Here is a 17,443-nt window from a genome sequence, read left to right on the forward strand (position 1 = left end):
TCGGCTGGGATTGAGTTAACAGGAAACTCCCACTCTCACAGAAATGTCTCATGATTAAATATTTGGGACACAAGGGGTCAGAAGCACTGGGGAGCCGACTTTCCTCTTCCGCCTGATGTTGCAGTGAGAAAACAGAACAGCCAGGGGAAATGCTGGCCTCATGGCAAACTTCAGACCAGCTGAGAGGCGGCCGAGAGAGGAAAAGACATGCACTTAAGCCGGGGATTCTCCTCCTCCATCCAATCCCTGAGGTCCATCAGATGAAGGGATGGATAAAGGCCCACACGCATGGTAGGAAACCTGCCAGTCTTATGCTAGTGACCTTGGTTCAGTGGGCAATACCCCCTCCCACCAGCTCAGTTATACCCTCACACCAGTTCCACAAAAGACTTCAGGCAAAGCCTCCAGCCTCCAACCCAAGTTACTTGCCCACTTGGTAAAGCCTAGAGGTATTTTTGGTGGTCAGGGTTGAGAGGTACTCCTGGCATCCGGTAGGTAGAGGATGAGGATACTGATAAATACCTGACAGGGTTACGGACGCAATAGAGAACTGTGTGGCCTGGAATATCAAAGTCAAGGTCTAGCCATGAAGCAAGAAACTCAGTTAGCGGAGTGAAGTGACATGGCTTGGGACAAAACAAGAGAGATCAACTCTGTGCCCCTTCCCCTGTGCCTTTAAAAGCCGGAGAAATGCTTAATTTAAATAAACAAAAATTCATCTTGAAAGAGCTATACACAAATTCTCTGGCCAAAGCTCAGCCATGTTCTTCTAGGATGACTCCTTGACTTAGAAAGAATGTGCTTCCAAGATTTCTTGGGGAACAGCCCTCTTAGGGGAAGCCTCTACCCTGTTGGGATAAAAGAGGCCAATGCGGCTAGTGACCCAGTGTGTCTACAGTGGTAAGTCAAAACAGAAGGACCATGAGTCAAGTAACTACTCAGCCTCATGGAAAGGGAAGGACTTACCGGAAATAAGCACTGACACAAAAAAACAAAACAAAATCCTCAAAATACAGCTATGTTCCCTAGCAGAACGCTTGAGACTGAAGTCCAAGGCCCATTTTAGTCATCACTGGACTTTGGTTTTTATTTCTGAAGCCCCAAAAAGAGATACTGGAAGGAAAATAGACAACCCCCTCTATCTGGGCTGCCTGGGATATGGCTACAGCTTAGAGAAGGGTAGTCAATTGCTGGGTCCAATTCCTGTTCTCAGAGGTCTATACACCCGGACTGATCCAGATCTGGATTTGGGAGCTTGACAGCAGGATGTCATGGGCACCTCCTCCTTCAAACTCGGGCTCTAAAGACATATTGATGGCTAGGGTTTCTGCCTACTCCTCCAGATGCAGGACAAACAAGAGCACAGTGCTCACTATGACGTCCCCCTCTCACAAGAAATAGAAGACCTCTGCTTTTAGCTAGCTCTGGTACATCCTGGGAGGTGTAGGCAGGAATAGATGTCAGACACAAAAAGAAAAGACCCAGGATACACACATAACAAAACAAAACAAAAAAAACAAAAAAAGCCTTTTATTGAAAATTAAATTCAAACTTCAAATTAATATTACAATCATGAAGGAAAAAATGCCAAATAATTCAATTTACAGTTGCAAAATACAATACAAATAGTCCCTTTGAAGTTCTGAGTAAACTCATCCACAATCATGACCTGTGGTACAAAGCAGAATTTGTACAATACCTGCATGGAAAGCAAACCTTAGGCAATAGCAATCAGAAAAATAAGAAATAAAAACAAAAGCTGTATTTACACAAAATGCTACAATTTTGTTGTTGTTGTTGTTGTTGTTGTTCCACAGAAATCTAAGAATGGTATCGAAAGACATGGAATTTTATTCAGAACACCTAAGAAATTACTGTAAGTTATAGTTTTGGCTGGTATATTTTAAGTATTGCATTACAAAGCAAACAATTATTTGTAAACATGAAGTAAACAGACAACTAAAGTTCTCACATAGAAAAAAATCTTTGTTTTAGATGCATTATCTTTTTTTTAAGAACAACAAATTGAAAGTTTGGAGAATTATCTTTTATTTATTATTCTTTCCAGTACTGTGGCTATAATTACTTCTGCTAAGGCTCACTGTCTCTAGGTCTGTCAGTGCCCTTCCTTGGAGACAAAAGAACCCCCAACATGGCTCCTCCCTTCTGAACCTACAGCAGTCAGTCTCTAATGGTGTGGAGATGTTTCTCTGTTCATTTCCAAAGGATCTCTGGGTAAAGGAAGACACAGTTTTGAGAGCCAACAGTAGCTAACCTGTGATGTGTGTCTGCTTCTGACTGAACATCATTCCCTATCCTAAAACTAAAACCTTGCTACCTGTTCTGAACTCTGGCCTAGGTTACAATTTTGGGGACAACTGATGAGTATGTTTCTAGAACTGCCTGTGTCGGTCATACTGTAAATCCCAGGGATGTCTGTGCTCCTTTGAGAAATGTGGAGGGTTGGTTGGTACACGTAGATGGTTCCAGAAGTAACCACAAATCATACATGTGACCCAGTGCAAATGGGACATTTAAGAGACAAGGGAAGAGGAAGGGGATTTTAAATCCTAGTCCAAAAAGCCAGGAGAAAGAATGTGGTCTAAGTAATGGGAATCAACCAGTTAGATGGCCAAAAGGTGGAGAGAAATACTTAAACTTTTCTCAAAGGGAGGACAGAGGGAAGTGTTTCAGGGTTGCTGCCTGCAGCCACTATAATAACATCTGGGCACTAACACATCCCCTCTAGTCCCTTAATACATGTATTGTAAACTTTTAAGAAGCCCTTTAATGTTAAAAAATGATGTACAAATAGAGTACCCTTTTGAAGAACTTAAATAGGATGCAGTTGGCACCCATGGTAACATTAATTGACACAATTAATGAAAACTGGAAAGTGTGACCAGACACTGCGTTTGTAAGTGCTGCCAAAATAGTTATCAAACAAACACATGGACAGTGGTGTGCTTCAAGCTACCACACGCAACAATAAATAGCATCAGATAAGGCTTCCATCTTAAAAAAATACAAAGTGGCTTATCTATCTGAACACACTTGGTATATAACCTTTAGAAGGCAAAGTGTTTTGGTTTGGTGGGGGCTTTCTTGCCCCCTCGATTTGTATCAGAAGGAGTTAGGGTGACTTCTAAGGAAAACCCAAACTGGAGACACACACAGGTCCACCTGCCCACAGACCATCCCACACTGGGACAAAGGTCAACCTGAGAAGAAACAGAGAGCTACAGGGGAGTCTAGGGGCTATAGGCAAATGTCTGAAGAACTCTCCTTAGGATGACTCAGGATTCAAATGAAGGTGGCCCCCACCCTAGTCCACCCACCACCAGCTGTGCCGGAAAAGTGCTGGGATGGGCCTGGTCGTGTCACTGAAAGATGCCTGGATTGGATTAAGGAGTCACACTCAGGGATGGCCACAAGGTTCCCAGAATGATCAAAGTGCATCTTCCAAGAGGGCTGGACCTCAAATTCACACAAAGTGGCAGACAGCAATGGCACATGGCCTTCCCTAGTGAGAGGTGCTAATATCAAAAGATTCACAGAGGTCCTCACAGGCTGTTTACAGACATCAGCTGCTGATTGCTACTTCAGCTGACCAGCTCCCCTGGGACAGTGACTTCATTCTGCTCCTTGGGAAGCTGCTGGAGTCCCTCCTTGGGTAAGGCACTTTGGGGTTCCCCTGAATGACTGTGTGGGAAGGCTAGTAGGTGCAGTGTCCTGGTGTGTCCACACTATCCTACACTATGTATATTGTGATCAAGCCTTTACCACATGTGTGGCTTTCAACTGACTAGGTCCTCAGCCACGAAGCCTGTGATTTACAGTTTTGCTTAACTCTGAGACCACAGAACACTCTTCTGCAGTTACTCACTCGTGCTTGGCCTTTTAATATGACAAGAGTCATAATGACCATGCCACCACCATTCCCCCCCCACAAAAAGAAAGAAAGTAGGAAACCACATGTCCCCAGCATTTCATGCTGGTAAAGGGGCCACATTAAGTGTTAAAGGGCTACAGGGCTATGGGTGTTTTTGTTTATGTTTTTGTTTTTTTAAATCCCTAATTATTGCTTTAAAAAGGCAAAAAGCTGTGTCAGAGGCAATCAAAGACCTGAAAGAATGAAACATAGCATTTCCTTCATACATCACAAAAACAAACTATATCTAAAATATTTGGAGATGGAAGTTATTTTTAAAAAAAATCACATTGTGCCTGAAGGAATTGAAATTGCTTAGCAATATTTTCAGATATGGCTCTAGCCCACTGAAGAAATTTGTTACTTAAGAAAAAGCACTTTTAGAGACCGAAGTCAACATATCATTACACTAAGAAATGTTCCAAAGGTCCAAATGACATTAAATAATTATAAATATATCTTTAAAGTTATATGACCATTCACGTTAGCAAGTTACCTCAGATTTTACACATATTCATAATTTAAAAAGAAAAGAAAAACAAATAACACACAGCCAACTCAAACACTATATCATTATGGCTATAATAAGGTATTGCCATTTTCAGTTTTGCATAAAGGGAGGAGGAGGTGGAAGGGGTGGGTTGGGAGGATTTGTTTTTGGTCAAATGGGGAAAATGAGGGAGTATAAAAAAGTAAAATAAAATAATCTATCCTGATCAGTATTTCTGAAGTCACTTTCTTAGAATAGGAAAAAAAAAATAAGTGAACTCAAAAGTTCAAATGAGTACCTGCAGCAAGTCTGAAGGCAAACTTTGGACAGGTATTCAGAACGGGCAGCACTGGACGCCGCATCCATGCTCCCTCTGGTCCCTTTCAGAGTGCATACAACTGGCTTTGTAAGCTGGTCTGCAGAGTGCACCGGCCCCACGCAGCCCAAGCGCGTGGCTTCAAAGTACAGGGAGGAAGTGGCTTGGCTCTCTTCTTCCTCCCGAACCCGGAGTCCACTTCTCTGAATTGGCATAGGAACAGGTTACTTATGAAAACAGACCAGATGACAATACCTTCGACCGTTTGTTCCTTGGTAAAAGGGACATCTTATAGTAAACAATATGAGACCCAGTTACGACTGTCTCTACCCTCTTAGGGCTGCGAGACCATGACTAGGGAGTGAGTGAGAAATCTTCTAGATAGCTAACCAATATACATATATATGCACTCTCTTTATATATGTATATATCAACACGTGTAGGATGTGGCCCCTGAATGCCACTGGGCCACAGCTGAGGAATTTCAATATGGTCGCCAAACAGATTCATCCATTCTGCCACTAGAATTCAAAACAGTTGGGGAACTGCTGTGGCTTCCATCAGCGTCAACACCATCATTCTGGTTAGGCAAATTTGGATTTAATAGCGTGCTGCCATTCGAGGTGGTGGTGCATGCTGGGAGCATTCTGGAAGGAGACCGGTCCCCTCCCGGCACCATGGGGAACTGATAGGATGCTGACGAAGTACCATAGTAGAGATATGGAGTGCTGCTGGTCTGGAAGGGTCCACTCTGGCTTTGGGAAGAGCCGGGGTAGGGTGGTGGCAGGTAGGTGTGGTAGTGAGTGGTGGCGGACATGCCGAGGGACATGCCTGACGTGACTGGCGGGGTGTAAGTAAAGGTGGCTGGGTAGTGCATTCGTGGGTTGGAGAAGCGGCTCTCAGTGAGGGATGAAATACTTGGGAACTGCCTGGGGTCTGAAAAAGGGCCCAGTTCTGAAGCACCTAAAAATCATAACAGAAGATGGGGAGGGGAGACATCTGTAAATATCAATGAAAATGATAGAAGTTTCACAAGATTTTCCAAAGAGAAGAAAACTTGAGCTTTCTCCCGAGGAACAGCAAGTCACAAACAGATTTCAAATACACTGCTCACCTCTGTCTTTGCTTTCCCCACCTTACGGTCTCCATGACATTTCTCCTTAAGTTCTCCACCCCCAGGAAATCCCAATGGGCTTTTAAAAGCCAAACATACCCTAAGCCCTGTGTGGAAGCCAACCCAACATTCCAGTCACAGGTTCACTCACCAGACTTTAAGGCTGGGTTGTCATTGATTGCACCTCCACCCCTCAACCCCCACTCCCTGTCCCTGTCTCTTTCTGTTTCTTTCTTACTGCACTTCAGGTATCTGGAGTGAAACTTTACTAAATCAGACCAATTGATTTTTCCTAACTCAGTGTAAACAATTCCAAAGATTTATTATTGCACCCCTTGGGGGCATGGTGCTTCTTTGTTAAGAAAAGTACCTCAAACAGATTCCCTCAACGTATCCCCACTCTATTTTTTAACCTTTAAAAGAATTTAAGACCTTGTTACAATCCCCATCTTAGTCACATGAAATCAAAGCAAGTGCCAATGTAATCTAACACTATCTTGCTTTTCTGGGGGTGTTAGGGAGAGCTGAACCCTCAGAAATTCTCCCTTGAGTCATAAACTAGGTAAGAAGGTATTGAGAGGGAGGGTGTGGTGTGGTGAGGCTCATGGGGGGGGAGGTGAGGACCTTGACAGTCACTGCATTTCAGAGTCTTGCTGAGTGACATAGGACATGATTTAGGCCAGGTGCCCACAGAAGCTTTAGGCCTAGGAGAGATGAAGTGGGGGGCTCCCTGCTCTTTGCCTATCCCCTGCACTGCAGTGAGCTCTGGGGGCTTTAACATCACAGAAGCAGATATGGCTTCCCTCTAGAACTTTCCCATCTGCCTTCTCAGCAGATACCCCCTGAGAGCACAGCTAGAGACTTCCCACATGGAAACTAGTTTTCCAAAATGGGTAAAACTCACAGCTGTGATCTTGGGGTTCCTTGTAACTTTCTAGAACTGACAGAATAATGGCAAGCCCTTTTGTAACATCAATGTTTCTCACTAAGACTGTGGTGTCTTCTAAGTTTCCCTTTGTTTCCTGACTGGGATTTCCTATATCTGCTTTTGCTACAGGTTTTACCTGCAAGGGAAAGTGCTGAGCAATTCCTAAAGAACTTAATTTGTACCCAGCCTTCCTTCCGGGACAGTCTGATGTTTACTGAAGGGATCATTCAAATAAGAGTCTAGAAAGGGCCTGTCAGAGGGTGGTTGGTGTTTGTCATCTTCACCAGGCGCTGAGGTGAATCTTCATGTTCGGTGCGTGAAAAGCATTTTTCATACAACGTGACTGCTTGAAAGCAACATGGGGTTAACAAAATCTTTTTTTCCTCACAAACCAGAAGACAGTTGCCATCAGACAGTCCAGCCCAGCCCCCCAGCAATTGTGAAGTCTCACCTGCCTGGCTCTTCTTGCTGAGAGAGGAAGGCCAGAGGCAGAAGTCAGAGGTGGCAGTGTCATCATCTGGAAAAGGAGGGGACGAACTCTAAGTTCCCTTCCAGCTCTAGCATTGACATCTGGTCTATGACATTAATTCCAAGGCAGGAGGAGAAACAAAGGCCTTGAGGTGCGGGGGGGGGGGGGGTTCCCATCCCTCATTAGTGCCTTCCCGGAACCCACTGTCCCATGGGCAGAAGGTGCCCAGCAAATGAGCTGCCTCCAACACCAGAAGCAAACACTTTCAAGATGACAGACGAAAATGCATGCAGCCGGGTCTGCGCTTAGGGTCTGCTTTTTATAAACCCCTCCTCCCTTGACTGGCCTCTCCCTCACCCCTCCCCCTAAATGAGCTTCTCATGAGCTCAAGTTTTAGAAGGTGGAAGTAGTGATGGTGTGAGAAACAAAAATGGGAACAGATGAGAGCACCCGCCTCCCTACCCTGTGTTTATCTGCTACTGCTAACAATACAGACCCCAAGCAGAGGCCACAGGTGGTCCTAAGCAGTCTTCTCGCCCCACAGCATCTAGGTGAAGTCGAGGAGCCAGGCTAATAGATATAGGCAGGCAGCTTCCATGTGCATTAAGTTCAGTACCCAGAGCACATGAAATAAGCCAGAATAACTGGAGTAATTTGAAACGGAAAGAAGTTACACTTAAAACGTCAACATTTGCCCCTCGAAGAAGCACAGACTTCACACACAGATAGGCATGTTAATGTTTTTTTTTAAGGGTTCTAACATGTATTTATTTTCCCTTAAAACTATGTTTTAGGAATAATTAAAATTCCATATGGTTTCGCTTATTTTGATGCAGAAATCTCATTAAATGTCCTTACGGGGGACCCCCGCTAGTAAAGTCTGATATGGCTTTGTATTTGCCCCTACCACACACCTCTGCTTCAGCTGCTACAGTTTTTACTGCTCGGCAGCATATTGCCAGGATCGCTGTAGCTCTGGGCTTTGGAGATATTAACTAACAGACTGACAGTCATCTTTGAGTGAGTGGGCTCTGACGGGGGGCACATTTATCTTCACGGGAAACCACAGGACAAGTGTCTGCTGGGGTTAACGCGCTCTGACCACTCACTTCGCAGAGACTGTGATGTCTTGAGGATCAGCTCTTTCTCAACTGAGTGAACTAAATTAGACTTGGAAGGGACTAGAAGAGACTCTTGGAATCTACGAACAGCAGCATTTTCCACAACCTGCTCATTGTATGCTAGCAGGCGTTATTCCTGAAGCTGACTGCAGCATATTGAGTATGAAGAAATAAAAAATTTCATGTAGACAGGGCAGGTGGGAGGGGTCCTAATAGAAACATCAATTTATTTATAATCATTTTTTTCAGAAGGAAGAAATGCAACTACATTTTCTTTTCCTGAATAGGTCTGCACCTAAACTTGTAACCTTATACAAGTGCTGTGGTCTCCTTTTTGGGTGGTTTTGACAATGACACTGCTTCTCTGTGTCACCAGCAACATTACAGTCACAAACTTAAAAAAAAAAAAAAAGTTAAAAATACATAATGAACTGACTATGGAAAATGCCAATTTAACTTGTGAAAAATGCCCACAAGATGAAAGCCTGGACTGGTACCCCCCCATCTAATTTTGTCCATGCAAATCCCCCTGCCAGTGACAAGCCTGCAGCCTCAGAACAACCCAAACATCTTAAAGCTCCCAGCTAAGGTCTACTGTGTAAACAAAGCTAAGGTGATTCTTTTTGCTGTTGTTTGTGGATGATCTTGTCCATGTACAAGGTACACTAAACTGTGCTGAGAAATGGAAGCTGCCAGGAAATTGAGGATTCTACTATCCACATGAAACCTGGTTCAAAGAGTTTCAAAATTAACCTGTGTAGGAGAAGGCGTTGGGGTGGGGACAACTTAAATCTGTTTTCCCAGTGCTAAGAAGGCTAAGGTAGGACTATGGCAAGTTTGAGGCCATCCTGGACCACAAAGTGAGCTCCAGGGTAGTTTGGGCTACAGAGCTGAGATTCCTATCTCAAAACAAAAATCAAAGTTTCATAAATGGTGTTTCAAGTGCCTGGTGGCTGGCAGGAGTCAGTGAAACTCCAAGATGACACACACATCTTCCTGATAGGCTAGTCTGACTCAGCCTGGGGAATGGAGTGACACGACACAGTAAACTTGAAAACCGTGACAAGGAGGAGACTGCCACACTCTGATAAACTTCTGAAGAAATAAAAAATGATTTCCACAAAACTTTTCCATATCAGCTGGGCAGTGGTGGTGCACATCTTTGATTCCAGCACTCAGGAGACAGAGGCAGGCCAGGCAGATCTGTGAGTTTGATGCCAGACTAGTCTACAGATCAAGTTGGCTGTCTTGAAAAAAAAAAATTGTACCTATGACACTTTCTGCAATGTCCCCCCTCCCCCCAGTATCCTGAGTTAGCCAAGAGCCTCCTTCTGCTGGTCAGAGTACTCTGATGGGAAAGTCTAAACTTCCAAGGGATTGTCATCTAACTACACTTAACAGCTAGGGAAGCTGAAGCCAGAGAGGAGCCATTCACTAATCAGCATCCCTACCTCAGGGAAGGAGACAGAGCCAGTAGACAGAGAGGACAAGCGCTCTGTTTACCCTTTCGGAATCTGGTTGAACTGATCACAGCATCTCCCCTCCCCGCCCCCCCTCCTCTCACTATGTTTGTCTCATTGGAAACTACTTAAGTAGACTCCTTTGATATCTCAGTGTCACCCCAGTGATAATTATCATTTTGGGGAGCCGTCTTACTGCTCCACTCTGGCCACAGTGTTGATCTAATCTGATAAACAGTTAGCCACCAGCTCCAGTTGCTCAGGGTACAAGAAGAATGGGATCTAGGTCAAAGGCTCCATCCCTCGGGATCTCCTGGCTTCCTACAGATGCTCCATTCCAAAGCGGCTGTCCCCACTCCCAGCCACAGCTGGACAGCTGGACAGCTTGCAAACAAATGTAGCAGTCTTCAGGAAGAATTGTAAGAGCCTTGCTGGTGAAAGCAGCAGCAGCCCTCACAGGCTGACACAGACTGGGAAGACTACATTAATAACATGCCGGTGAGGCCCAAATAAAATCAAAACCAGTGTTAAAAGTAAAAACACCCTGTCTCTCCCCCACAAGGTCTGTGAGAGGAAAGGTGACAGGCTCTTTTTAGCTAGTCAGGTTCCTGGAGTCTCTAGAGAAGGGGAAGTATGTGAAACCCAGACAAGAGGACTACAAGAGAACTTTTGGATTGACTTTCCAGGCCTCTAATCGACTATAGAGCACATCATCTCCCATGTGCTGCTCTCCAACGCTAACCCTGGATCATGTCTGACTCACAATTAAAGGCAGCTGGTGAAGGCACAGATCTCTCACCAATGCAATGCTTCTAATGGGATTACTCAGTCTTTCTTTCTTTAATTATTTACTTATTCTCTCTCTCTCTCTCTCTCTCTCTCTCTCTCTCTCTCTCTCTCTCTGTCTCTCTCTCTGTGTGTGTGTGGGGGGTACACGTAATGTCTGAAAGAGGCCATTTGCACTGAACTATCTCTCTGGCCCCTCCTCCCCTCTTTTGAAGTACTGGGGGTCAAACCTATGCCTCAGGCATGCAAGACAAACCCTCTACCTCTGAGTTACAAAGCTACAGCCCAGTAGCTAATAGTCTCATTTCTAAACCCTATCTTTAAGTTTAAGGTACATACAACATTTAGTAGGCTGGCACTAAACAATGGTTGATTGAAAACAGGCAAGGGGGTCTTTATAGTCAAAGGAAATTGGAGTTTGAGGCTAGCAGGGGAAGTACTCGTCACTAAGGGGTGTCAGCTGGGAAACTGGGCATGCTAGCTTCCCCACCAAACATTAAGCAGAACCGACATGACCCAGCTGAAGGAGGAGATAGGAGCAGAAGACAGACAAAGAGCCTTGACTCTAACTGTTCAGAGCCCATTCTCAAGTGTAAGGACACCATTGTGCAACATGAAAAGCTAGCAGACATGGCAGCCAGGTGTTAATCTAGGAGATACTTTGGAGCCAGTTTCATGGCAGGAGTAACTGCTTCAGCACATGTCAAATAAAGCTCACAAACTTTTTTATTAACCTGAGACATTCTTCCTGGGAACACAGACCACATAAAACCTGCACAGGGCTGCTGTCTTCTGCCATGCAGAGGCTCCTTCCGCTTCAACACTTTGGCTACCCCATCCCAACTGCCTGCTTACATAACAACTTCCCATTTCACTTGTCTTCCAAGAGCAGTAATTTTCTGCACCACTCTTCTGAGCCCTGGCTCAGACTCCACTAACTTATTAGCTGTTTCTTAGTCTGTTCGCTCAACTAGAGTCAGCTTTGGCAATGGCAGGGGGTTCATTTTCTTCACACATCCTTAGGCATCAGCATCTCTGGCCTCAAGGGCACCTGCTTATATATAGTACATATTGCCACACAATTTACACATAAATGAAAGTAATAATTAAATCTGCTTTTAGCAATCTCTGGGTGGCCCAAGTGTATAATCTCAGGACTCAGGAAGCTGGGGTATATGGAAGATCACTGTGAGTTTGAGTCCAGAATAGACAGCACAGTGAGTCTGAGGCCAGCTTAGCTTAGGCTGGTTACATAGGGAGATAGTGTCTTAACAAAATAATAATAATAATAATAATAATAATAATAATAATATTAAAAAGCAGAAAAGTAAAGTAAATAAACTAAGCAATGCTGACATCAAATCTAAAATGTGATATAAGTACATTTCATACCGAAAACCTCATTAAATGCTCTTTAAAATGGACACCAAGATATTCTCAGCCATCATCATATCACTTGATCTCATGCTTCAGATACAGCCCATTTGCACTAAGAAACAGATGTCCCTGTTTTACTGGTACACTATTCCTTCTTTCCTGACACCCACCCTACCTCAGAACCCAGCTACTTCTCTCCCGCGTGTACAGCAGAGAGGTCCATACCCTACCATACCCCATGTTTACTGCAGTTCTATTCACTATAGAAAAGAACTGTGATCAACCTAGTTGTCTGTTAACAGATGAATGGATATATATATATATATATATATATATATATATATATATATGATACTACTTAACTCTAAATAATGAAATTTAAATATCTGCAAGAAAATGGAGGGACTTAGAATATATATTATTAAGGAAGGTGACATGATCTCAAAAGAAACTGTCTTTTCACTGTCATATGTGGAATGTAGCCAATAATACACAGAAACAAATATACAGACGTACAGTATAACTTGAAGAAATAAAGCAAGCTAAATATGAAGGGGTGAGGAAGACCTGAATGTGGGCAGTGGACATGAGTTATCAGAGAGAATATAAAGCTTTTCTAGGCCTAACTCTATTATGACGTTTTTGGTTTTGGCGGTGAATAAGTGCATAAAATATATTCAATACTAAAAGTGTAGCAATTAATATGAAGTTTCGCAGCTCATTATGAATGTCAACTCTGTCTAGAAGTTCACTTTGGGCCTGCTTGATTTTGGTGTGTGCTGGATTTTACTTATTTGCAAAGTTTTTATTTTTTGTTTAATAATAAGGCTTATTTTTTAAAAAGTCACTTTGTTTACTTAGAAATACAAAGCCTATTAAGGAAATGTGTGCAGGTGAATACGAGCGCCTGCAAGTGGAAGCCAGAGACTGACTTTCTCAGTCACTCTCCACGTCATGTTTTGGAAACAGATATTTAGCTCTCTGAACATGTAACTCATCAATTTGGTTGGGCTAGCCAGCCAATAAGCTTGAGGGACCCACCTGTTTCTACCTCCCCCAGGACAGACTTTCACAATGGGACCCTATGCTTCAAGTTCACTAAGTGAGCCACCTCCCCAACACATCCTTCCTTTAGACTGTATCTAATACGTCATGGGAAAGACAAGTGCGTCAAAAGTACTGCTCAACAAATAAATACTAATTCGGTCTCCAGAAGACATGATTCTATAATAAAATTTAGACCACACACAAAATATTACTTTGCATTTTCAGACTTAGATTTTGAAGGGATTTATATCAATTGTCTCTGAACTGATACCCTCATACCTAACATGGCTAAACAACACAACATTTGACTTAGCCTCATTACCTGGTAAGTAGGATAGCACACATTTCAGGGAAATGCAAAGGACTTTGATGAAGAGAACAGCAGAAAGAGAAATAGAACCAATCGTTAAGACGATCAAATAACTAGCAAGCCCCATAGTTTTATGCACAAAAAAGTGCCTCAAGTCTCCAGTATAAATATTTGTTTTTGGTGTTGTAATAAACTGTGCTTTCCACGGCACACTCACAAATTCAGACAGACCAGCTGATCCTAAGGCTGAGAAAGTCCGTTACACCGAAGGAAGGCAGGGGTTGAGAGCAGGGTCCCTGGCAATCTCAAGAAACACAGCTATTCTTTAAACCCACCCCAATTTTAAGGATATTGCTGGAATAATACACTTCCGCTTTGTGAAAGGGAAAGGGGCAGGCGGCAGAAGCTGTGTGAGCCTGTGTGTATCCAGGGATCCGGGGCAGAGAAGGAAGGAGCCAAAGGCTGTGAGGATGGAAAAGTGGGAAGGGAAGGGGGGTATGATCTCCCTAGGCCTTGATTAGGAACATTTTTAAAGGAACGGTGGGTGGATAGTCTTTGAAACCAGATCCACTGCAGGAAGGAGGCCAGCACCCAGGACACCCTGTCTTTCAGAAGGGGCCACCCACGGTGCCGCGAGTCATATGACTGCTCTGTCACATCCTGAAGCCATTTCCAGCCCATGCACACGTCTGAGCTCCCATTTCGAGAGGATGGGATATATTGGGAACACACATATGGAAACACTTTCAGAGAATCAGTTTCCATGAAATTCATAATGAGCCAAGTGGCTTCAGATGTGGTTGCGTCCCTCCGATTAGCCAGGAAAAAAGAGGGGGTAAAAAAAAAGGAGGAAAAAGGGGGCAAATCCACCCTTTCAGACCCCATTTCAGTTTCAGAAAAATTAAAAACCACTAATGAGTTATGGCTACGAAAACATCGAGCCACGATTAGAACGGGAGGAACTAGGAAAATGAAGCAGAGAGATTGGAAAGCAATAGTCTTTAACCCCTAAAAATAACAGCTTCTATATCGGTAATCTTATCTTGAATCTGGGGCGGCTTTCCTGTGATGGTATCTACCCGGAGCCGCGTAATTAATTTTCTGACATCCTGGCAGAAAGCAGTGCAGTGCGCATGCCCACATGAGGGAGTGCAAGGAGGAGGGGAAGCAGGGGCGGGAGGCAGAGGCTACAAGACCAGGTCTTATTTGATAGCACATGTGGTCAATTAAGATTACCTTAAAAATTGCAACTAAATGATAAATTGTTGCTAAGAACTTTTTTTTTTTGAGCTAGAATTCAGAGAGGGCATTTGCCATGTTTTGAGCTCGTGTTAACTTGGACTCTATTAACGGTAGAAATTTCTGAACTGGTTGACATGTTACCTATTAGCCATCAAAGCTTAGCTGATCAGGAGAAGGATATAAGTGTGTGTGGGGGGGCATTTCTTACAGGACACCTACGTGATATTAGTGAGTTAAAATATATTACAACAAACTGACTAAAACTTCACATGAATTTTTAGATAAAAGGAGATTAGAAAATACTCTGTTTAGGGGGCACTGTTGATGCCGGTTGGCTGGGGAGTTTTCATTTGCCCTTTTGGGTGCTGCTGTGGAAAAGTCTAAGCAGCATTTCTTTCAAGCCTGGTGGCAAATCTAAACCCATGGAGGAGGAACACTCTGACCTGTCATTGCCTGGTGATGGGCTGGGAACCAGATCTGGTGATTGCTTTACCAACCAAGCATTGCTTTTTCCCAGTCACATGAGTCCCCCTAAGTGATGTGATAGCCACAGTAACCCACATGTCGAGCAGAGGTTGGCTTAGATGGAAGACACCACTTCTGCAGCTCTGCTCAGCAGATGGGATGGCTTCCATGAACCCCCTGACACTTACATTATGTCCTTCCATGAAGGAGACTGCGTCACCAGCCTCATTTTCTGAATGACAAACTTAAAGATACACACAGGTACATGTGTGGCCCTGAGAACATTCAGGAACACTTTCAAGTCAATTCTGACAGACTGGTTGAGGATGAGAGAGGTCCTGATCCACTGTGGGGGACAATTGTGGGGATGGAGCTGGGATGTGGCCTGGGGGACAGATGTCTGCCACCTTCTTGCCATACTTGACATTGCCCTTGTGTTTGGATATTGTCCTGTGTGAGTTGCAGTAAAACATATTTTATAATCCTCAGGCTTGCTGGCCCTTGTCATTGGAGAACAGTAAAAGCAAGCATTCCCCACCCCCAACCCATTCATTGCTAATTATCAGGTGCAAGCTAGAAAACCCACTTGAGACCCTGAATGCTGAAGTTTCTCACACCCAATCCCAGAATCCCACCAAATCTTTTATAAAGACTCTGCTTGGGAAAAGAGATGAGTGGCACGGTAAAGGAGGCTAATTTCCATGCCCCTAATGCACAGACTGTATTTTGGGGGATAGATTTTGACATCTTTGTCTTAGAAAGTGGCCCCTCTACATCAAAGCCCAACCCAGCCTCAGACTAGCCCTCTGGTGTGGTTTGAATGAGGTGTCCCCCATAATTCTGAGGCATTTGAATACTTGGTCGCCAGTTACCAGTGCTGTTTTGGGAGGCTTTGGAGGTGTGGCCTTGTGAGAGGAAGTGTGTCACTGGGGACAGACTTTGAGGTTTCAAAAGCCACATGCCACGTTCCCAGTTAGCTCTGCTTCCTGTTTGTGGTCTGAGATGTGAGCTCTCAGCTTCCAGCTCCAGCTGCCATGTCTGTTGCCTGTTGTCCCTGACGGTACGAACCATAACCCGCTGGAACCATAAGCCCCAAATAAACTCTTTCTTCTATAAACCACCTCGGTCATGGTTTTTTATCACAGCAACAGAAAAGTAACTAAGACACCTTCCAACAAATCTCACACTGATGCACAAGATAGGCGAAGGCAAGGAGGAGTTGGTTCTGGGTGGCAGGTGACTCCAAGGCAGAAGGAATAACACAAAGTCCAACCTACAGTTTTCTAAGATAGCCTAAGAGGGCTTAGCATGGTGATGACACAATCCATACCGTAGTGCATGAAGTCCAGCCCAAACTGCCAGACGCCCCAAACCAGATTCTGAACCACATGACCACCTTTTTTTCTCAGTCTCATGTGTGGCTTGTATGCTCCAGGTGACACAGTCAAACTGGACCCCTTTCCATTTTCTCTAGTACCTACTTTTCCCTACTTCCTTTGCCTGGGCCTCCTTCTATTCCCCCCTCCATCCCTTCCTTCCTCAGCACTGGGGATTGAACTGGGGCCTTCTACATGCTAGGCAAGTACTATACCACTGAGTTATTTATCCCTAGCCCTCTTTTACTTTATATATTTGAGCAGGGGTTCCAACTCACTCTGTAGGCTCTTAGGGGACCTGAACTTCATTCTCCTAGGCACTCCTCCTGGCCTCAGCCTGCTGGGTAGTTAGGATGAAGACCTGCTCATCAGATCCAGCTTATCTCAGTTTTCATGATCATTTCTTCTGCCTGTGAGGCTCCTCTCCTTTTGAAATTGCAAACAGCCTTTAAACTCCGCCTCACAATCCCTTCCTACTGGGGACTCCCTCCTATATATCATAGGCCCTAGCAACCTCACTTTCCTCCATACTTCTTGGAATTTGCACTTGTATCCTGAAGAGGTATGCAGGGGGACAAAAATTGCCTTGCCACCTCTACTGGCCTACATCCTTTTGGAATCCGAGCCCTGTCCCACTTCCTGTGAACAGACTTTCTCAGAGAAATGGGTGAATGATACCACATGCACAAGGATAAAAAGAGTGGCATAACAGATCCTCGTCCTACGGCAATTTGTGTGACCTTCTGCCTTCTTCCTACACAGCCAGCTGTCATTGCTGCAGTGTGGACCTGAGCCACAGGACTCGCCAGAGTCACTCCACACCCGCAGATCTCCTGCACCGTCCAGATTCACAGTGGATCTCTCACTGGAATCCCTGCCCAGTCTTGCTCCCTTATCCTATGGACAGTTCATCCTCTGGCTTCGGCCCCAGGAAATAAGATGTCACTCAGACACTGACTCTCAGAGTTATAATTACATTTAAATATGGGATCTCATCGTCACCTTTTTGAA

At 44.3% G+C, this 17,443-nt stretch overlaps 1 protein-coding gene across 8 annotated transcripts in view; it reads right to left on the reverse strand.

Moving 5' to 3' along the window:
- Positions 1 to 17,443, reverse strand: part of Runx2 (RUNX family transcription factor 2) — a 236,006-nt gene that overhangs the window by 105,250 nt on the left and 113,313 nt on the right. For 2 of the 8 annotated variants that reach the window (XM_027387430.2, XM_027387427.2), the window contains 2 exons: positions 7,231 to 7,296; positions 1,512 to 5,700 (listed from right to left, as the gene is read on the reverse strand). The exons of 2 other annotated variants lie outside the window; for them this stretch is intronic. In XM_027387430.2, the coding sequence (XP_027243231.1) occupies positions 5,222 to 5,700; positions 7,231 to 7,296 (545 nt within the window). In that variant the 3' untranslated portion in view covers positions 1,512 to 5,221. Of the gene's footprint in view, positions 1 to 1,511; positions 5,701 to 7,230; positions 7,297 to 17,443 lie in introns of those variants that run through there. 4 more of the 8 variants (XM_027387431.2, XM_027387428.2, XR_004772231.1 and 1 more) reach the window with 3 other exon arrangements.

Source organism: Cricetulus griseus (genome assembly GCF_003668045.3).
Source record: "Cricetulus griseus strain 17A/GY chromosome 1 unlocalized genomic scaffold, alternate assembly CriGri-PICRH-1.0 chr1_1, whole genome shotgun sequence".
NCBI lineage: Eukaryota > Metazoa > Chordata > Mammalia > Rodentia > Cricetidae > Cricetulus > Cricetulus griseus.